This window comes from Pan paniscus, chromosome 10, assembly GCF_029289425.2.
Source record: "Pan paniscus chromosome 10, NHGRI_mPanPan1-v2.0_pri, whole genome shotgun sequence".
Taxonomy (NCBI): Eukaryota; Metazoa; Chordata; class Mammalia; order Primates; family Hominidae; genus Pan; species Pan paniscus.
This window is the reverse complement of record NC_073259.2, coordinates 65,794,889-65,817,201: the sequence shown is the minus strand read 5'-3', so window position 1 is coordinate 65,817,201 and position 22,313 is coordinate 65,794,889. Positions and strand designations below refer to the sequence as shown.

Sequence of the window (22,313 nt, the reverse complement as noted above, 5' to 3'; positions counted from 1 at the left end):
TCTAAAACAAGGGGATCCAGAATTGCCACACCTCCATCCAACAGGCCAAGACGTGGTCAACCAGGGCACTAAAGTCCACAATCAAAGGTGAAAATATATGGGCTCGGGTTCAAAAGCTGGTTTTCGAGTACCTTGCCTAGCTTGCTCTGGGACCTCGGGTAAGTCACTCAGCTTCTGCCTGCCTCCTTGTGTTGCCGTTTTATACAGGATGATGTGTGAGGATAACGAAGAAGTATTTTCAGGTCCTGGGAAGCAAGTCACCACATTATAAAAAGATGGTAAAAATGTGGCTCTAATGAACATTCACATCACTATTGCCATCACCATGACCAAGCTCCCTTAAGAAGGAACCTAAATAAATAAGAGTTATTCTGAGGGCCATGGCTCCCAGGGCCCTGCAGCCTGAGCTGGGCCACATCCTCTGAAGAAGCTGGCGCTGGTGGGAAGTTCAGGGTGAGGAGAGCCTGAGTCCCCATGCCTGGAAACTGGACTGTGTCCTCCCTGGCTCGTTTCTTACCTACACATTCTGTTATGTTGCTCCACCAGCCACCCAGCTCCAAGGTGGGCCTTGCCTCATCTGTTTGGTGGCTCTTTAACCTTTGAGTCAGCTGTCCCCACCATTCTATAGCCAGGACTTGGGGAACCCCGACCCCTCTCCAGCATGAGTCCTTTCCTCATCCAGCGTGGCTTATGCAGTGCAGGCAGGGGAATGGACCAGGGGACCTCAGAACCCTGAAGGCTCCTTGGGAAGCAGGATGCAAACATCCCGAAGAGCTGACCGCTCAAGAGACTCATAGGGTTTGTGTTGACATCCATCCTTCTCGGGATGCAGCGGGTGTACCTGATCACCACAATCCAGCAGCATTGTCTTGATGGGGTGGTTCTATGGCCAATTAGCTTCCACCACCACCTCCCTCCGATTTTCTGCAGTGGATGTTCCATATTGCATTGATGGGACTGCCTAATTCATCAACATCAACAAGCATTTCCAGCACATTCCTGGCATGTCCTGCTCTGCTGGGCACAAGGCAGGGTGAGAAGGGGAGGAGGGAAAAAGGGACTCTGACCCAGTTCTAGGCTTAGAGTCTAGTGAGGAACATGAGGCGCCTGTATTAAAAGGCAAAGGACCATGCGGGCAGTTTAAATTTGTATTGGATTTGGTCAGAGGCTCTGACCTCTCTGGGCTTTCCCTAACTTCCAGGCTGCCCTGTTCCCTGGAGCCTGGTGTCTCCTTCTTGTTCTTTGTCCTCCCCTCTGCTCTTTGTCCTCCCCTTGCCCCTTGCACAGGTGCCTTCAGGCTGTACTATCTCCCCCACAGCCTGCAAGAAGACAGCCAATGGGAAAGTCTGGGTAATTCCAGGGCACTGGGAGGAAGTAGCAATTGGTCACTTTCCTCATGCCTGAATCCACTGAACACCAGCATCCTCTGAGTTCCCTGCGCCGTGTCTCCCTGTGGGGGGTCTGGCCCTTATTGCCCCAGCCAGCTGGCCAGGCCCTAATGCCCAGTCTGGGGGCTGCTCTCACTCAGCCTGTTCAGACTGGGCTCTCAGTAGTCCCAGCTTGAATCCTAGTAAATGCCTGTCTTTGGCTTGGAGTTCTGAAACTGTTCTCCTTCCATGACCCTCACCGCCCACTGGAACACACACAGTGTGATCTCCTTAGACCCCCAACATTTGGGCTGGGACATTGAAGGGCCTCAGCCACATTTTCTTGATGTGCCTCTAGAAGACTTGCTGCCTCGCCAAGACCCAGTTTTTTTCCCTCCCTGCGTCTTCCAGCATGCCCTCTCTCTGTCCACCGGCTTTCTGCACCCTAGCCCTGGCCCCCTTTTCTGCTCCCAGAACCACATGTCAGTATCAGACATTGGCCAGAGCACATTCTTGAGCCCTCACTGTAAAGCCACTTCCAGGTGGAATGGCTGAATCCCAACCTTTGGTGTGGTTGCAGCTGGACAACCAAGGCATTGAGCCCTGGGCTGGGGCCAGGAGGGGTAGAGGTTACCTCCATCCTTCTAACAGTGACACTTGGTTACAGGAATGGCTGAAGGCTCCCAAGTCCACATCCTCTCTTTTCTGCACAAATGGGCCGGGCAGCTGCACCTCCAAGCCCACTGCAGTTAATGGTTAATTGCCAGAAAATAATTCCCCCAGGCTGTTGCCACTGAAACAGCTGGCTTCACTTTTCCTGTTTGGCGGGTGGTTCTGAGCTCCCTGACCCTCCCTCCGGCTTCCTCTGTAATCCTCTCACACACAGAGCCAGCTGGGAGCCTCGGGCTGGGCTCTCCTCCCTGCAACTTAACCTTGGCAGGGTCTTGGGTTTTCTTTGGCTGTTGATGCCCTGTTCTGAGAATAGGCTAGTACCTGCCTCTCATCCCAACCTGCCTGGACTGCCTTGACTAGATATGGCTTGGCAGGAAGCTTAACAAACCCTATCTCTAATTATTCAGAATGGCTGGAGATACAGAAGAGGAATGCTTCAGTGAAGCTCCCTTCTTTGTGGCAGAATCAATCCAATGGAGAAATTTTGAAATTCCAGTTTTATAAAGTTCTTCAAACTTACCTCAAAGATGGCACCAGCTGATGCTGAGCTGCCCTGTCTCTTATGCACCAGTGAATGTGCCCCAAAATCTCTATCTGGGGCTCAGCTTTCCAGCAAGCGATGTTAAGTCCAACCCTCAATTTCTGGCAGGACATGGTGGCTCATGCCTATAATCCCAGCACTTTGGGAGGCCAGGCTGGGAGGATTGCTTGAGACCAGGAGTTTGTGACCAGCCTGAGCGATATGGTGAGACCCTATCTCTACAAATAAATAAATAAATAAATTTAATTAGCCAGGCATGGTGGTATGCACCTGTAGTCCCAGCTACTTAGGAGGCTGAGGTGGGAGGATCGCTTGAGCCCAGGAGTTCGAGGCTGCAGTGAGCCATGATTGTACCACTGTACTCCAGCCAGGGTGGCAAAGCAAGACCCTATCTCAAAAAAAAAAAAATAAAAAGGACTCAATATCTAATTACTCACCTTAATGTCACAGTGAAATATTTCTGCATATTTCCTGCAAGGCCTCGTGTAAAAAACAAACAAACAAACAAAAAAAACATTGGTTTGGTTCAGAGAGTGCTATGCTGTTCTAGCTTCCCTTTGGAGCTATAGTTTTAGAAAATATCCAGTTTTGCTTCTAGTTTAAACTGTTCCATTAAAGAATTAATAGGAAATAAAATCGCTTTGCTACATGGGGAAAGATGAATGTTTGGATCCCATTCTATGCTTAACACACTGCTCCAGCTTGGCATATTTTGAAATGGGATAGTTTTTATGGAGGACTCTGGGGCAGATGCTACAGGAGCTTTCTTTGGAATTCTCGTTACCTGTTTCCATCAGACCGCAGGGGATCGATTTTGGAAGGACCGGCAGCCCTGGACCTGCAGGGGCAGACCAGTCACAGAAACCAGAGTGGAGCTGGAGGTCAGTGGGATAGGTTCAGGTCACACCAAGGGCACAGGGACCATGAAGGCAGAACAGGTAAAGATCAGAGCCAGGAGGGCAAGCAGGGATCAGCACGTACACAGTCCCAGGGAGCGAGACAAGCAGGGAGGCCCCAGAGTCAGGGAAGCTCAGAAACAAGGATGCTAACAGTGAGACCATGGCTCAGAAACTTCTGGCTCAGGGAGGGCTTCATGGAGGCTGTGCCTGAGCTGAGAGTGTTGGTGGCTGAGCAGCCAATAAGTAGAACACAAATGGGGTTGGAGTAGGGAATTCCAGGCAGGAGGAACAGCGAGAGCAAAAGGCACAGAGGCTGGAGGCTTCGTTGTGCATGGCTCTGTGTGCACACACAGGAGTGTTTCTCAGGCTTGTACAACAGTGCCTTACCTAGCTTCTGAGGTAAGAGCAGGCTGGGTTGAATAAAGCGAAGGGCAGAGGGGGCAGAAACAGGCATTAGAATCCATGGCCACGAACCCAGGATGAGCCAAGGGGTGGAGTAGCAGGGAGGAGCAGGTGAAAGTTGCTCTCGTGCCACTCTTGGCAAAGAGGAAGGCCGGCTGCGCAGGGGGGAGGTGGGGGGAGGGCCACCTAGATTATCTCTTGCCTGCCCCACTGGTGCCCAGGACAGCTCGCAGGGGACTGAACACAGGGCAGTGACGGATGCTTATGCACCCAGGGAGGGCTTCCCTGGGCTTCCTTCTATTCTCTCCATCTTCACCTACTCATTCCTCACCTCTCCTGACACTCTGTCCTTTGCAGAGGAGCACTGACACCCCTGTGTTCACCTGAACCATACCTGCCCTAAAATGCTGAATCCACCCTAAGTGAGCCGAGTGAGCTCATCCGTCCATCCCTCCCCCATTTAGTGGGGACAGTACCATGCAGCAGGTCAGAACACAGGTTCTGCAGCTGGAACTCCTGGGTTCTGTTCCTTGCTCACCACGTACTTGCTAGGTGACCTTCAGCAAGCTACTTAGCGTCTCCAAGCTCCTGTCCTCATCTATAAAGCGAGGCTGATGCTCGTGCCCATGTGGCAATGTGATGAGCAATGCTAGTACTCATCTCCAAGGGTGGACAGGAGAGACCATGCAATGTGCTTGCAAGGGGGGCTGGCACCTGGGAAAGCTTGTACATGTGGGCTGTTACTGTTACATGTGGGTACCATGTGCTAGGCTAGGCTTGGTGCTCCAGGGCTGTGCAGATGAGTAAGGCACTGCCTCTGCCAAGAAAGGGTTATTTTTTTTTCTTTTGCTGGAAGGGATGCCTGTCTATTGCTCCCACTACAGAAAACCTGCCTGCCCTCTCCTCCTCTACTAAGTTTTGAGAAGCAAGGCCAGCCTGCCCTGAATTGGGGTATTGCCTCCTAAGCCATGGGCCAGTGATTCTGGAGGCTCCCTGCAGAGAATTCTGGGCTCTATTGGTGGAGCGGGGGCCCTCTCTGGCACAGTGAGCTAGGAAAAGCAGGACACCATGAGGTCCTGTGAATTCTAACTACATGGAAATATGGGCTGAGAATTTCTTATTACTGACTTTTGTATAATAATTCAAAAAGCAATATCAAACCCAACTTAAAGAAGGCAAAAGGTGTTTCCAGAACCTTCTTGATGCTTCCTAGAGTCAACCCCTAACACAAACCTTATGGCGTCACACCCCTCCGCAGCTCACTGAGGCAACTGGAGGAATCCACAGCTGCTTCAGAAAACAGATGATCCCCAAGGAAACACTGAGAGCTCTTGGGTTGTACCTGGCCTCATGGAATTCCCTCATGGAATTCCAGCCCCAGGGTCCCATGGGGATGTGAGCTGAAGCAATATAGGCTTCCCTGATCCTTCCTTTTGTCAAGGCAAGTAGCCTTCTGCTGCAGAGGTGCCCTCCCAGGCAGGTACAGTGCTGCACATGCTTCTGTCCATGTTCTGTTTCCGGCTCCTCGGGAGCTAGGTAACATTCCTTGGATCTTATTTTTGTGGCTCCCACAGTGCATAGGGACACATAAGCAAATCAAGTCCCAGCATCAGCCTGAGAACCTGAAGATAAATGTGTGACCCAGGGTTTTGCAACCTCGGCACTGCTGGCATTTTGTGCCAGATAATTCTTCACTGCGGGAGACTGCCCTGCACCCAGTGGGATGCTTAGCATCCGGGCCTCGACCCTCTAGATACTCCTTTTGCCAAATACCCACTGGTTGCAAAATTGTGCCAGGTTGAAAACCACTGGTGTAAATTTAACTAAGGTAACTGTGCTATGCTACTCTCAGATCAGTAAAAGATTAAGCTACTGCCCCCAGCATGGGGCTGGTTATGCTCCAGCCAGTTTCTGCTGTCTCATAGGTGTACTTTATTAGAAAGTGCACTCCTGCGTCTTTATCAGGAGATGTCTGCTAAGCGTATGTCTAGACCCAGCACCATCAGGCACTGTGGAGGAGCCAGAAGCAACCTCAGATGTGGTCCCTGTTTCTCCGAAGCTCACAGTCATGCTAGGGGACAGAGTGGTAACACCTGAAGCAAGAGCAGTGCTACGGAGCAATGGGTAAAGTTGTGTCACTCATCCGGTGATGACCTACACTGAGGAACTGCACGGCAGGCGAAGGGGAGGGACACAGAGGTGAAGCCCAGTCCAGCTGAGGAGAGAAGGGCAAAGCAGAGAGTGCAGGTGTCAGGAGACAGCAGATGACGCGCTGCAGGCATTCAGACGGTGGGGAGTGGCAGTTGCTCCTGCCCAAGGATAGCCTGGTGGAGCCAAGACTGAGCCGAGCTGGGTGTGGAAGGACAGGTAGGCACCAGCATTCCAGGCAGGGGGACAGGCAGGGCAAAGGCCCGAAGGCTGGACGCTTGGCCTGTGTGAAGAGAACTGTGTGCAGCAACACCAGGAACACTTTTCAGCTTTGCACACAGAGCCAGCGTGTGCCGCAGGGGCCCTGAGATGATCGCGCCGGACCCAGGGAGTCAGGAAAGGCTGGGTAAGGTGCAGGGTGGAGGGGCAGAGGTGACGGGTCTGTCAGAGCCCATGACCTCATCCGGCTGAAGTCCCAGCATCTTGATGAGGGACCCTTTGCCTGCCTCCTGGGCCTGTCACACACCTGTCCAGGTGAGTCACACACCCGCAGCCTCCCTGCTGTGGAAGCTGCTGCCTGGAGCCAGCACCTGTGCCCACCAGCACCCGGCCTCAGTCCCCTTGAAGCCCCAGGCCAGGCCCTCACTCCCCTTCCAGGCATCTTAACACACTGGAGCTCGAGAAGGCTATCCCCACACACCACCGCCACTGCCAAGCTCTCTCCCCTCCTCCTGACCACTCCGTAGGTCAGATAGCCTGTTTGATGCCTCTGAACCAGCCTGTGCAGGGGTAGCATGTACTAATTTAGCCAGCCACTAAACCAAGGGGTGAGGTTCAGTATCTCTACCTCCCCATCCTCCCTGTTCCCCACCTTGTCTTCAACAGTAACTGGGGCAGTGGCTTCCCCCGAGAAGTGGCGTGACACTGCCAGCTATCCAGGAGTATCCTACGGGCCTGACTCAGCTCACAGTGGTGGTGGAGAGAAGGAAGGTGGAGAGATGCCAGGATGCGGCTCTCCTAGCTGCCAGCAGCCTGGGTGCTCCTGTCAGTTAGGGGCACTCCATCACCTCTTCCTCCCATGCCCCAGAGGTCTCTGGGAGCCACTGGCATCAATGCCTTCAGGTCCTGTGCAGCAGGAGGGATCCGGCCTCAGCACCGTAGCTGAGGATGGTGGAGGGAAGTTTGGAGCAGGCAGGAAGGGCACGCATGTCAGAGAGGAGCCGCAGGGCCCAGCAGCGCATGGCAGGGGAGAGCCCCTGAGTCAAGGAGACTCAGAAACAAGGATGCCTCACCCTGGGTGGGGTGAGGGTGAATGTGTAGCCATGCTCTGTCTGATGGGCCGGGCCGCTCCCAGGGGGATCACACTCTGGCATGGGCTGGCTACGCCTGCCTCTGGCTGACAAGGACCGCACCCCCTCATGCTGCGGGACCTGGAGCTCTGGGAGGGCAGGAGGCGGGTTAGATCACTGGAAAGCACATTTCCCCCTGGTTGGGTCCTCCTTGTCCCTAAACTTTGCGTCCTACACAAGGGGACCAAAGAAGGCTGAAATCCAGCCCATGCAACTCTTGCTGAGCCACGTTTTTCTAATTTGCACCTAAGCACTAGCAGCCATCCAGCTAGAGCCAGCATGTGGTGGAGCCTGGACCCAACCCAAGTCCACTGACATTTCCCCCAGCTTTCCTCAGTGTTTGGACCCTGCTTCTCAGAGGCTCCTCAAGCAGGGGGACCATCCACAGATGCTCTCTTCAGCCTCCTGCCTTAGCTTACCCTGCATACCACTCAGTACCACACGCAGACCCAGGCCCCTGTCCTGAGGCCCCCTTCAACCACACTCCTCCCCAGGGAGTGGAAAGTCCGTAGGGCAGAGGGAATGTCCCCTTGTGGAATCTGCAACTCCCTCCCGCCACTTCCTGACCTCCTCCCAGGGGCCCAGGAGAGTGAATCCTCTGTCCAGACAACCTGTGCCTGCAGGCAGCATCTGCAAGCATGTCCTGAGGCTGACTAGACCCCTGGCATATGTGCCCCTAGCCTGCACCACACCCAGCCCTCTCCACACACCTCCCATCCCGCAAGGGGCATCTGACCCTGAGGGAGGGGCAGACAGAGCTGGAGGTTTTTCCTGATGCAGCGAAGAGCCTGGGGTAGGAAAGGAAGGGGCAGGGACCTTGCATTTGTGCTCTTGGCCTCAGGCCCCACAAATGATGGGGCTAGGCCTGACACTGTTATTCTGAGACTGGAAACTCCGTGTCCCTGATGCTGGGAGCCTATAGGACACAGTAAAATTGCAATGAGGAGGTGGGTAATGCACTTCATTTGAAAGGAAACCTTGCTCTTGGACCACAGTTCTTTTCCTGTGAAAAGAAATGGCCCCTCTCCCGTATTCCTTAATCCCTGCCCATGCCAGGCTCCCTGCTGAGTCGTGCAGGAGATGGTTGGGCAAGGCCCATGGGCCCATGGATTAGCATTGCCTCTGAAATGCTCTGTCTATCCTGGGCACCGCCCCCGCTCCGCCGCCACCCACCACCGTATCCCTCCTGCCCACACTCCTTTCCCTGCTGGGTGAGCCCTAGAGTCTCAGTCTCACCCACAGACTGGGCCTTCCCTAGAATCCAGCCATCCCAGTGACCACGGGTAGCTGCCCTGCTGTGGCCAGGTGGGCGGGCAGTGCCTGGGGGCAGCCTGGGTGGCAGGTGCTCATGAGTCTGGCTGAGCTTCCCCACAGTGGGGCCAATTTCCATCAGTAGTGCTCCCCCTCTCTCCTCTCTTCTCTATTCTCTCTCCTTGTCCCTGCCTGTGAGCTCCGTGGCTGCCTGTAGCCAGCTTCATCCCCCTCTCCGTGCTCCTCCAGGGTAGGGAGAGAGGGAGGCCCAACATGCCTTCTAGGCCTGTTGGCTCCTGCAAGCAGAGTTGGTCAAGCCGGGTCTCAGGAGCCCTCCTGACTGTGCAAGCCAGGTGGGAGTGAGAAGGAAGCAGGGCCCATGTCCTTCTACAGGTCACACTGAGTGCAGGGCTGGGAAGCCAGCAGCAGCAGCAGGGCTGTGAGGTGGGAGGAGCAGTAGTTAGGGGAATGAGAACCCTTGCAGGGCCATGTAGAACAGGAAATGGGCATCAGGGCTGAAAGACAACACAGGAATCACCTTCCCTTGGACCTGTGATTTGCTTTTTCCTGAGCCTTGGTTGTCACAGTCCACGATTGTCCCTGCATTCCAACTACAAGGGCACTCTCCACTCCCTGAACACAAATGCCCCATGCTTCCTGCAGGCTCCAGGCTTTTCACTTGTTCTCCCCTCTTCCTGAAATGTGCCTCCCTCCTTCACTTAGCAAATGCCTATTCAGTCCTTAAAGATGTTACTTAGGTGTCACCACCTCCAGGAAGCCTTCTCTGACTGCCCACCCTACCAGGAGCCTCCTACCATTTCTAGAGCTTACCCTATAGTTGCATTTGTAACACAGCATTGCAGTCACTCATCTGTCTTCCCACCATCAATAACTTTGAGAGCAATAGTTGTCTTACTTACGCTACCTGGCATCTGGCATATGGCATGTATTTAATACATATTGGATGGGTACATGCGGTACTGAATTGTCAGCAGACCAAAGAGGGAAGGAGTAAGTGGGGAACTTGGTGCCAGCAGCCAGTGAGGCTGGTACATCCAGGAGGAAGATGGCATGGATGATAGGGGTCCCAGCAGGTATCTCTACCACCCCCACCACTGTGGGGAAACATCTGTCATAGCAGCATCCCGATCCCAGTGGTGACCGTCCTCTCTCTTTGCTGCTAGTATTTCTGCCTGTTGCTTGTCATCTTCCTGGTTGAGCTGGTGGCGGGAGTCCTGGCCCATGTGTATTACCAGAGGGTAAGTGACGTTTCCTCCTCCTGCATCCTCTGTCAGTGTCCTGAAGAAGCAATGTGGGTAGGGAGGTTTGCACTGTGATGAGGGAAGCTGAGGAAGGCACAAGGGTGGTCCTGTTTCCCAGGCCCTGGCAATCCCCCTACACATCTGCATCCCAGCTGCTTGTCCTGGCTCCAGCAATTCTGTGCTGCATCTGTGGATGCTAATGTCTTCCACATGGGAGCTGGGGACGGGGGCTTCCCAAGGGACATTGGGTCATCCCTCTCCCCTTCCAAGAATGGTCTAGAGGATGAATCCATCTGTCAGAGACATCCAAGAAGAAAGGCCTGGGCCAGGGTCACATGCCAGACCCCGAAACAGGATCGGGCCTTGCCTGCCTGGATTGAGCAAGGATGGAGTGAGTCCTAGAGTCAGTCCTATCCACTCCCACCCTTGAGCCCTCTGAATCGGGGATTCGAGGTCATGACCATGGTGATGTTTGGCTGGTAGAGACAGTGCGACCCTGCTGGTTGTTTCAAGCCAGTGCTGCTATGATGCTCACAGGGTAACAATTATAAATATTTTCAATATCACCTCATGATCACAGTTAAGATCAACAGACATTTCAAAGCACCCTGTGTCTGGCCTCACCACCGCCTCCCACCAGCTTCTGGATGTGACCCTTTACCTGAGCCATCTCCCCAGCCTCTCTCAGCTCTGCCCATCACACCTCTGCCCTAAGTTGGGGCTCAGTTTTTGTGTCTTCCTCTCCATAGCCATCTTCTACACTGTCTCTGGCTGATGGTCCCTTACCCTGTTGAGAAACCTCCGCATCACACCATCCACGGTCCGCAGTGTTCTAGAATTAGCTGGGGGGAGTTGGAAGTGGGCCCGGTGCCAGGGCAGGGGTGGGGCTGGTCCCGCTGATGGGGCCTTCGCTCCTACCCTCCTCAGCTGAGTGATGAACTGAAGCAGCACTTGAACTGGACTCTGGCTGAGAACTACGGGCAGCCCGGAGCCACGCAGATCACCGCCTCAGTGGACCGACTCCAGCAGGATGTAAGCCATGCCCCATATGGCCTTGAAGGCCAAGCCCACAAGGATTCAAATCCTGACTGTTCTTTCCTTTCTGGGTGACCCTAGGCAAGTTACTTACCCTCTCTGAGCCTCAAATGTCACATCCTTAAAATGAAGCCTCTTTAGGGCACATGAGCATTAAACCTGGCCACATCTCTAGATGTCCCCACTGCCATGAAAACTACCTGTTGAAGCCTGGTTCCTCTCCTTCCCCGACCACCTCCTCCAGGCCCCACCCCTGCTGCCTTCCCATTCTGGGGCCTCTGTGGCCAGGAAGCCGGCTGTGCCAGGAGAACTCCATCTCCTGCCGGGATCTGGGCCAGGAAGCTCCTCTCCAGGCTGCTTATATCCGTGGGGCTGCCTTCCTCCTTCCCCGGGGAGCTGGCTGCTGTGGCTCCGTAAGAGTGAGCTGTAACCAGCGGAGGTATTTCAGTTAAGCTGCCGCAAGAACCCTCCAGTGTGAGCCATCAGACAGAATGCTGGGGGACAGAAAGGTTTTCTCCTAAGAAGAGATGCAGCAAATCCCTCCAGGGACACCCACTGGCCTGACCAGACATAAGGGATGGGCAAATGGACCTCAGAGCTGTCCTGTTCAATACGGTAGTCACCACCCACATGTGGCTATTTCCAGCTCAATTAAATACAACATTCAGTTCCTCAGTCACACCAACCACATTTCTAGTGCTCATTAGCCCATGTGTCTAGTGAGCTCCGATCAGACAGCACAGATGTAGGATGCTGCCTTCATTGCAGAACGTTCTCCTGGACAGCACTGCTCTAGGATCCGGATGTGTCCGTGTCAGAAAATTCAAGGCAGTGCCACCTGCCCACTCTGGTCCCCCTTCTCTCTGCCACCCCACTCCCCACCCCCACCCCCTGGACCTGGCTTGATCTTGGCTCCGGAACGTCAGGCAAGCAGAGGTAGTAGATGTGGGGAGCTGTGAGCCCCAGCGGCGTCATGGATCAACTGGAAGGCCCCTCCCCATCTCTCCAAGACTCAGGCCCAGCTCCCAGTGGGTGCTTCAGGGAGGAGTCTCTTCTCTGAAATAGTGGCCCGGGACACGCATGTACACACAAGTGCACACCCACAGACACACTCGCACCCCATGGGCTTAGCTCAGGACCAGGAGGAGGCAGCACACACTGCTGGCCAGCCCTGTGCAAAACTAAGTGTGCACTCCACTCACTGGGCCTCACCTGTGAGGAAATGTGCTAGACAAAGAGGAACAGGACAGGATCCCTGTCCTCGGGGAAGCTGGACACACAGCAGGCGATGTGCATGCAGTGCAAGGCTGGGCCACCCTCAGAACAGAGAGCAGCACAGGTTGGGAGGGTTCCATGGGGCAGAGGCGGGGTTTGCTTAAGTGAAGAGGGTGGGAGTGGCAGGTCAGGGCCAGGGGCAGGTGAGGAAAGGCACAACTGACAGCGAAGGCTGTGTTGCTGACGAAGACCTGCAGGGTGTCTGTGCATGTGGACACGGCCCTCACACAGGCCGGAAACACTTAGAACCCCAGGCCACGTCTCAGGCAGGAGACAGCCCTGAGAAAGCAGTGGCTGCAGAGCCAGGGCCAGCACCCGGCCCTCCAGCAGCAGCACGTGGATGTAAATGACAGAGACACACAAAGCTGTATTCACACAAGCGTGATGGTGGAAGCAGGTGTCTCTCCTTCACCACTGACGGCGCCGGGCTCTCTTCTAAGTGCTTTATATGAATCACCTCTTTCAGTCCTCACAACAGCATAGCGTGGAGGTACTTCTGTTGTCCGCATTTTACAAATGACACAGCCATCAGGTGGCACCAGCACAGACCGGCAGAGTCACGTGGAATGTGCAGTTCCCGCGTGACTCCTTCTGCGCACTGTGCCAGTCCCTGCTCTGTGTGCTGTCATGCTCTCCTCAACTCCTGGGGCCCCTGTTCATCCCTGTGGATTGTTCCTGGCCCTGGACAGAGCATTAACCCCTTCCTCCTCTGTGCCACACACAAGCTTCTGTCATCTACTACGCGACAGTGGATGCTAAGCTACCCAAGGGTAGGCCCCATGCCTTACTCAAGTTTCCTCGCTCCAGGCACATAGTAGCTGCCTAGCAAACTCTTGTTACCTGAACTAAACATACCTCCACCCCACCCACCTCCAGACATACACCAGCAACAGCCTCACAGCAGCCCTGTTCTCTGTCCTGTGTAGGAACTTTGAATCTCAGTGCCGCAACTGGGAAAGGCAAGAAGCAACCCATGTCCACTGTCTTGGAATCATTTTATATCTGGGCTGGCGCTTCCCTGCCCTGGGGTGGTACAGATGACCCCAGGTCTTAGCACTCATGACAGCCCCTCTGGTTGACACTGGTCTCCCAGTGCCATGGGCGGGTCTGGGGCTCTGAGACTTCAAAGCCTGAATGGGGGCCTGGGAGCCTCTGACCAGGCTAGATCTCTGTCCCCACGTCCTGACCCCTGGGTGACCAGGAAACTCCCCTGCCTTGTGGTTTTGTCCACCCTGGGCTCTGCCACCCAGTGGTACACAGCCTCACTCTCTCGGGACCCACCTCGCAGACCCGGCCTGCCCCCAAGACACCCAGCATAATCTCCTTAAAGGACTTGGGTGGCTAAAAAGCTGGCAAGCAGGTATCCTGCAGGCCATTCAGCAATGAGTCTGAGAAGGGCCCTGGCGTGACCAGCTCTCTGCTCAAAGCATGGGAAGGGAAAACACATTATACAAATACTAACTAACCATGGTTTGGGTAGACAAATAGGGGTTGGGTTAGTATTTGAATAATGTGTCCTGCAGCCTGGAACCCCACGCAGGCCTCTCACCTCCAGCCTCTGCCTCTGCCTCCAGTTCAAGTGCTGCGGAAGCAACAGCTCAGCCGACTGGCAGCACAGCACGTACATCCTGTCGCGGGAGGCCGAGGGCCGCCAGGTGCCCGACAGCTGCTGCAAGACAGTGGTGGCGCGCTGCGGCCAGCGGGCCCACCCCTCCAACATCTATAAGGTGGAGGTGAGCACCCAAGCTCAAGCTGGGGGTGAGGAGAGGGCCCTGGCCTGGCCGTTCAGGAGCCCCAGAAAGGCTGGGTCAGGCAGGTGGGTGTGGGAAAAGCAGGACACATGTGCTCCTTGGCCACAAGCCCACAGTGTCTGGGGCTTTCCAGAGTCTCTACAAAGCCCTGGGACAAGCAGCTCGCTCATACCGGAGAGTCTAGGACACCATGGCATGCCCCTGGGGCCACTCAAGTAGCCTGTGAGCAATTCAAGGTTGGGTCCAGCCTGTGAGTCCTCTGGCCTGTCCTCGGCCTCTGCTGCAGTGACAGCCCGCCCTCCGTCCCCACCCATGCCTGCTCCTGGGCCATGGCCGCATCACCTGCCCTTCTCTTACAGGGAGGCTGCCTCACCAAGCTGGAGCAGTTCCTGGCCGACCACCTGCTGCTTATGGGGGCGGTGGGCATCGGGGTGGCCTGCCTGCAGGTGAGTTGCAGTGCGGGGACTGCGGGGGTGGAAGGGCTCTGAACCCCTCTCCCATTGACACAGGTCTTCAGTAACCACCTGGGCTGAAATAACTGACCCTTTGCACACCCGCACCCTACCCTGCTCTCTTCTTCTCTCCCCTTCCCTCTGCAACCAAGGCTGAATCCCACGGTCAGTCTCTCCCCCAGAGAACATGAAGGAAAATAGCTGGGGACAACATGAACTTGTCAGGAACAGGGACCTGGGCGGAGTGTGAGTGTGGGCTCAGGTATGTGCATGCACCCCATGTGTGTGCACGTGGGGGTGAGCGTGCAAGCCATCTGTGGCACGTGTGTCTGCATGCTTCTGGGTCCATGTGGTTGGGGTTGTATGCACGTATAGGTGTTTAGGGGTGCTTGTGCATGTGTGTGTGAGTGTGCACGTATCTGCATTCATTCCTTTGTGTGTGCATGTGTGTTTGTGTGTGTGTATAGTCAGTCCTCCATGTCTGTGGGTTCTGCATCCGTGAGTTCCACCAACTGTAGATGAAAAATATTCCAAAAAATGGATGATTGCATCTGTACTGAACAACCTTGCCATCATTCCCTGGGTAATGCGATATACCGACTGTTTACGTAGCATTTACACTGTATGAGGTAGTATAAGTAGTCTAGAGATGAGTTAAGGTATTATATAGGGGAGAATGTGCATAGGTTATATGCAAATATTGCACCATTTTATATCAGGAATTGAGCATCCATGGATTTTGGTGTCCAGGGCAGTGACTGTGTGTGTGTGTGTGTGTGTGTGTGTGTGTGTGTGTGTGCGCCCTCATCCAGCTGTCTCCCTGAGGATGAGCAATGCCTTTAGCTCCCATTTCTCCCTGTACCCTCTCCCCTGGCTGCCACCCAGGAAGTCAGGGTGACTCTCTCAGGTTACTCTAGTCAAGGGTCCGAAGGAGGGGAGCCAGGAAGGCCTCCTCAGCGGCAAGGGCCCCTGCAGTCCCCAGCTCACGAACACGCCTGCTTCCGCTCAGCAGGAGCTGAGTGTGGGCTGTCCTTCTAGGAGTCTTGCTGTCCTGCGAAGCCCTTCCCACTCCAGGGCTAAGCACCATCTAGAGAAGGGGAGGAGCAGAGGCTTTGGCCCCAGAAGGCCCGGGTCCAGTCCTGGCTTTGCTCCTAGGTAACCTTGAGCTACCTAACTTCCCTGTCCATTGACTTCTTCATCTGCAAAATGTGGACCATTTCCCCAGCTCTTAAGGTCTAAGAATGAGGCGATGCTTGCAACCCACTTACGAAGTACCTGGCACATAGGAAGGCCTCCAGAAGTGGAAGCTGTCTTTCTCCAGTTTTCTGTAGACTTCAGAGGATTTCTGATGCTTCCTCTCATTGGGTCCACACAACAACCTGAGACCCAGGCCAGACAAGGAGTAGTGTTCTTCGCTTTTTTTTTTTTTTTTTTTTTGCGACAGTCTCACTCTGTCGCCAAGGCTGGAGTGCAGTGGTGCCACCTCAGCTCACTGCAACCTCCGCCTCCCAGGTTCAAGCAATTCTCCTGCCTCAGCCTCCCAAATACCTGGGATTACAGGTGCCCACCACCACGCCGCCTAGTTTTGTATTTTTAGTAGAGGCTGAGGTTTCACCATGTTGTCCAGGCTGGTCTCGAACTCTTGACCTCAGGTGATCTGCCCACCCCAGTCTCCCAAAGTGCTGGAATTACAGGCATGAGACATGGCACCCAGCTGTTCTCCACATTTTACAGATCAGAAAGTTGAGACCCAGAGAGGTGACTTACCCAGGGCCTCACACCCTGAACCAGCACCCAGGTCTCCTGGCTTTGGTTCTTTGCTTTCCCGAACTCCCTACCATGACACAGAGATCTGTGGGAAAGAGAAGCAGGGGACAGTGGCCTTGGCTGGCTTGGAGAGACTTCCAGTGCAGGGTCCTTGGAAACCATGGTGCCACCTACCCACATCATCTGTGGGCCTGGAAGGTCTAGCTGCAGCCTAACACACTGGGAGGAGGGTCTGTCGCCTCTGGAGGGACACCCATCTTGGTTCTGCCACCTACAGCTGTGTGACTGACCTAGGGCCAGTTCTTTCATCTCTGAGCCTCAGTTACTCATTTGTAAAATGGGGCTAGTTATACCTTATCTGCTTGCCTGGTGATGGGAATTAGCAATATCCATGTAAGTCACTTGGCTCATGGCTGAGCAGATAGCAGGTGTTCAATAAATGATACCCATCATTTTTATGATTTCTGCATTAGTACGTTGTCTCTCAAAAAAAAAGCTCTAGTTGTTCCTTGGCCAGACCAGCCTGCTCCCCATCATTCTCACTCAGCTGCAGGGCCAGGGAGCCCAGGTGGCATGAGCATTGCCCCTCTATTGCACTTCCCCAGGGCAGGCCTTCTGTCCTGTGTGCTGAACCCCAGGGGAGTAGTCAGTGGGAACAGGAGAAGGTATGCTCAGCAGCACAGAGCAGTTGAACTTTCCAGAAACCTGTTACTCCAGGTGTTGAGGGGGCCTGCTCTGTCCATTGCTTCTTCACCTCTCTGGCCTTGAGAGCCTGTAGAAGCTGCAGATGAGGGCAGTGAGGCTGAGGGCAGGGAGCAGGACTGCGGATGCCCAGAGCCGACGGTCAAGGTAAACCACACAGCTGCATAAGTCTGATATTGAAGAGGTCAGGTTGTTGAGCAGTGGACCTGCAGGCCTGCCACTCCTCCTGCCCACTCACAACCCCCACCACGCAGTCTGTTCCTTCGCCGTTGCTATGGAATGGCTTTCGGTGGCTCTCAACCTCTTGCCCAGTTTTCTCTGCTGTGGCCCACTGAGCCAGCCCAGGAGCGGCCAAGCCTCGGGTTAGGGCTCCCTCTGCCAGCTGACGCTGGGCACTGCACTGCTCAAGTCCCAGGTGGGTCCTAAGCTTTGAGAAAGGGCTCATACCAGTCTCTTCCCCAGGGTCATAGTTTACCTCCTAGAGAGCAGACACCAGGCATTTATCTCCCCTACATACCCAGCCTGGCACTTCCAAGACCCCCAAGGCTCAGGAAATATCAGTCCAACATGGTGTCATAATGTTCCCCAGCCCCCAGCTACTGCAAGAAATCTTGCTTGGGAGTTACAGGGCCTGATTTCTAAACATAGCCCCACCTCTTGCTGTGTGACCTCAGGGAAATCTCATTCCCTCTCTGAGCCCTTAGTGTCCTTACCTGTAAAATGGACAGATTGGATATTTGTGAGCCTTTTTTAAGTAGCAGCATCCTCTTTTCAATGGAAATATCACGTAGGAGCCCAGTATATAAACCATAGGAGGTGGAGCTGTTTCAGGCAGGGACAAGCCTAGCATGACGGCCTCCCCTCACTGCCCTTGGTGGCCCTGAGCTACACTAAGGGTTTCCAATACAGCTTGAAAGCTGTGGGTCTAGCCCATTTCTATGGAACCTTCTGGATCTAGTGTTCTATGATTTTTCAGTAAGGTTCCCATCGCAGGAACCAGTGACCTTGAGACTGATGTCCTGCAACACCTGGAGTGTTAAAGTAGATGGTTTGTGAACACTGAAAACTAAGCAGAATATTTAATGAAGGGAGCACACCTTGATTTCAGCCAGGTATTTGGCAATGCATTCCTTGTTACCTTGTGGACGTGTGGACCAGGCACTTGTATGCTCAGGAGAAATCAGGGCAGGCTGGATGGCCACGCTGTGAGAGAGAGATGAGAGATGAGAGTTCACATCAGCTTGGCAAAAAGTCTCCAGGAGCGGGCCGTGGCCTTCAGCCTCAGACCTGTCTCTTCATTTTTCTTGGTGATCTCAACGAAGACCCAGGAAGCATGCTCAACTATTTACCTAGCATTTCTGGTCTGTTGTATGATAAAGCCATCATTGAAAAAAGAGCTCGTTGGATATGAAGATGTGCTGAAACGAAGGGTAAAACCTTTAATAGAATTAAAGTCCTTGCACTTGAGCTTTGTTTTGTTTTGCACTTAAGCCTATAACAGAGAGAGGGCATCTGCCTGAGTTACATGATAGGGTGCTGCCCACAAAGATGTGGCCTGGAACTGCACTGGTAGAAATCATGGAGAGAGTCAGGGTGTGGGAGGTGCCAGCTCAGGCCACCCTCCAGGTGGGACCAGACCTCCGCAGAGCCCCGGGGCAGTGGTCCTCAACCTTGGCTGCACATTGGGATCACCTGACAAGCTTTAAAACTACCCCAGGCCTGTAATCCCAGCACTTTGGGAGGCCGAGGCAGGTGGATCATGAACTTAAGAGATCAAGACCATTCTGGCCAACATGGTGAAACCCCGTCTCTACTAAAAATACAAAAATTAGCTGGGCATGGAGGCGCGCGCCTGTAATCCCAGCTACTCAGGAGGCTAAGGCAGGAGAAACGCTTGAACCCAGGAGGCGGAGGTTGCAGTGAGCCTAGATCGTGCCACTGCACTCCAGGGCGACAGAGTGAGACTCCGTCTCAAAGAAAAAAAAAATACCCCAGGCCTGGGCTCCCCACAGCAAAATGAAACAAAATGGTCTGGGTATGGCACCTGGGCATCAGTGTATTCGTGAAGCTCTCTAGTGATGCCACTATGCGGCCAGATGCAGAGGGAGTGGCAAGGGGAGTGTGGGGCCCAGAAGTCAGATGTGACAGAGGTCAGGAGATGGGGAGCAGATGCAGCACCCTCGTGGTCTTGAAATGCCCAAGGCAGTCATGTGGGGAAAGGAGGGACTGTTCCTGGGAGGTTCCAGAGGACAGAAGGGGAACAGTAGGTGGAATTATTTTCAAGGAGACACATTCAAGAACTTTTTAACAATTTGAACTGCTAAACAGTGGCCCTTGCAGAGTACTAAACTCCCTGCGGCTGCAGGTTGGGGCAGAGGCTGGGGGCCGGCAGGGATGCTGAAGGGAGAATCCCCTGCACTTGATCGGCAGAGTCCCCTCCATGCTGAAGTTCTGCATTCTGGGAGTGCACCTATCCCCTCAGCAGGGGCCCCCCAGGCTTCTCACCCACCTCAGTCATGGAACAGCACACCAGAGGCAGTTTCAGACCTGGACAGGATCATCACAGTGCTGAGGTACCATCCGATCAGACTCTTCCACCTGGAAAGGCCTTACAGACTACCTGGACCACTGCCACCGGCCCTGGCTGCACGCTAGAGTAGAGTTTTTTAAATACCATTGTGGCCAGGCGCAGTGGCTCACGCCTGTAATCCCAGCACTTTGGGAGGTGGAGGCAGGTGGATCACAAGGTCAGGAGATTGAGTCCAGCCTGGCTAACAAGGTGAAACCCCGTCTGTACTAAAAATACAAAAAATTAGCTGGGCGTGGTGGTACGCGCCTGTAATCCCAGCTACTCGGGAGGCTGAGGCAGGAGAATTGCTTGAACCCGGGAGGTGGAGGTTACAGTGAGCCAAGATTGTGCCACTACACTTCAACCCTGGGTGACAGAGCAATACTCCATCTAAAAAAAAAAAAAAAAAAAAACACACACACACACACATTGCTCTGGCACCCCCTCCACAGACTGGCTCGGATTGTCTGGACTGGGCTGAGGTCTGTGCACGGGTATTTTTAAGCCTCCCAGCTGGGTCAAACATACATTCGGGGTTCAGAGTCCCCGGGCTCATCTTATTCATGCACATCTGAAGACATCAAGCCTCACCAGAAAGTCACCTGCTGAAGGTGACACAGCCGCTGTGGCAGAGCTGGCCAGGCCTCCAGCTCACAGGCCTGCTTCCTCTGCACCAGCTTCCCCTCTTGTGGGTGGAATCTGGAGGCACTCCACTTTGAGGTAACTTTAGAAGCTAATTTCTAGAATATTCTGGCTGGGGAACATTTCACTAAAAATGTCACAGTAGCCCAGCCCTTTTCCTGCAGCCCTCCTCACATCAGCGTCCTGGGAGCCTCCGCCCAGGGGGCCGGCAGAGGAGGCTGTGTTTACTTTGGAACAGAGCTGCTGTGTGCCAGGTGCTGTGCCCAGTGCCAGGGCCCCATTGCAGGCAGAGTGCCGTCCCTTCTCCCAGGGAGATTTTACTTGAAGGAAGGGGACAGGTAAGTGTATGGCAGTCACAGTGCAGTGCTAGGTGCTGTGTTAGCAGGAGTCCTTGGGTTTAAGAAGCAAACATCAGTGGCCCTAACCAGTCACGGGAGGTCAGGGAAGGCTTCCTGGAGGAAGTGATATCTCATTAAGTCCTGAAGGAGCCCGATAGGCAGTGACAGAGGGGAAAGAGCCAGGGTGAGGGAATAGCGTGTGCAAAGCCCTGGCTTGCAGGTGGGGAGCGGGGGTCTTTATCCTGCCTGGCCTCTCAAAGGATTGGGGTGTTGGAAGGACTGGGTGCTGTGCTGTTGGTTCTTGTTATCCTAGTTTTTAAAGAATCTTGCCAAGGAAGACCCTAGACCAGTGTACAGACCGGATGTTTTCCTATTGGCAGAGGGGGATTTGAGGCTCAGAGAGGGAGGGAACTTTACCCAAGATCACACAGGCCACTGGTGCAGCCTCAAGTAGAACCTAGCCCACCTCCAACATGCTCACCTTGCAAGATGGAAACATGTCTCAGAGCATGGAAAACACAAGACAGTCAAGACTGGGATCTGCAGGTCATTAAAAGGGAAACCAATCATTTTGGAATGACTTCTCAGAAGCTCTGTGGCCCTTCCTTCATGCTCTCTGCTGACAGCCAGGTGCTGACTCAGAAGCCTCAGAGGAAGCTGAAGGCAGGACGGCCTCCCTGTTAAAAATGTCCCATATGTGGCCAAGTGTCACACACAGGCAGCTGCCAGAAGATAGCACCAGGCACCACGTGGCTGGGCCTCCAAGCTGGGCCCAACCCCATCTGCCACCTCCAGCACCTGCGGTTAGCTGGCCTTGTGTTGTCTCTGTGTGCCCCCTGCTGGCTGCTGGAGCCATCCGTGCTGGTTTCTCAGTGTCCTCTGTCAGGAGGGAGATGGCAATGCCTATTCAGGAACCAGACTGGGTGGCATCCTGTACCCTCCACATGCTTCAGCGTGGTGTTCACGTGTGTGTGTTTGTGCAAGTGTGTGTGTGTGCATGTGGACGCAGTGATAAGGGTCTGGCCCACACACCTCTGCCCCTTACTGTGCCTGTCCTGGGAGGCTCGCTGGGAACACCCAGCTCACGCAGGAGCCTGTCCGCTGGGGATCGTGGCCCCTCCAGTCCTCCCCGAGCAGGAGACATACATTGCAGGCGATGCAGACATGGTTTCCAGCACAAACCTGTGCCGGTCAAACAGCTCCCTTCTGGCCTCCCTCTTAGCACAGATAAGATCCAGAAAATCCCACAGGAAAATCATCAAACCATGAGGTAGGGACACCTGCATGGGTGGAACGGCATGACGGCCGCCTGCGTAAAGCTAGCGGGAGATGAGATAACCTCCTAAGCCGCCTTTCAGCCTGAGGCCCCAGGTGGATTAACACCAAGTCTGCAGGCTGAAAGCAGTGTTCACACTCCACACTGTCCTCCAGGTTGGGAGGGATGGAGAGGAGGAAGGAGGGGAAGAGGATGGGCCCCTTCCACACTACCTCCCCCAGCTAGCTGTCAGAGACGGTACAGGACACACGCATCTCCACCAGCCTGCTCTCCTCCCGCTGGATAGAGCTCCACCTGCGTCCAGGTTTGCACCGGCAAGGTCAGGGCAGCAGCAGCTGCTAGGAAAGTCAGGACACTGTTTCAATACTTAGGAGAGCCACCTTCACCCCAGGTATCACGGGACAGTCATGGGGCTGCTTTAGCCCAGTGCCCCCTCCTGTGTGCAGAGAGCCGAGATCCAACAACATGTCATCATCATTATCAGGATCATAATCACATTACCCTCAATGCATCCTTGGGTGGGAGGGAGGAGAGGAAGAGGAGGAAGAAGGCAGAGGAGGGCCCATGAAGAGCAAGGAGGGAGAATAAAGCTCCTCTGCATTCTGGAAGTGGGAG

General features: G+C 54.3%; 1 protein-coding gene across 1 annotated transcript in view; it reads left to right on the top strand.

The window, feature by feature from the left end:
• TSPAN11 (tetraspanin 11) overlaps window positions 1–22,313 on the top strand; it is a 69,936-nt gene that overhangs the window by 41,986 nt on the left and 5,637 nt on the right. The window contains exons 4-7 of the mRNA XM_034936095.3: window positions 9,814–9,888; window positions 10,819–10,923; window positions 13,776–13,934; window positions 14,312–14,398. Coding sequence (XP_034791986.1) covers window positions 9,814–9,888; window positions 10,819–10,923; window positions 13,776–13,934; window positions 14,312–14,398 — 426 coding nt within the window. The remainder of the gene's footprint in view (window positions 1–9,813; window positions 9,889–10,818; window positions 10,924–13,775; window positions 13,935–14,311; window positions 14,399–22,313) is intronic.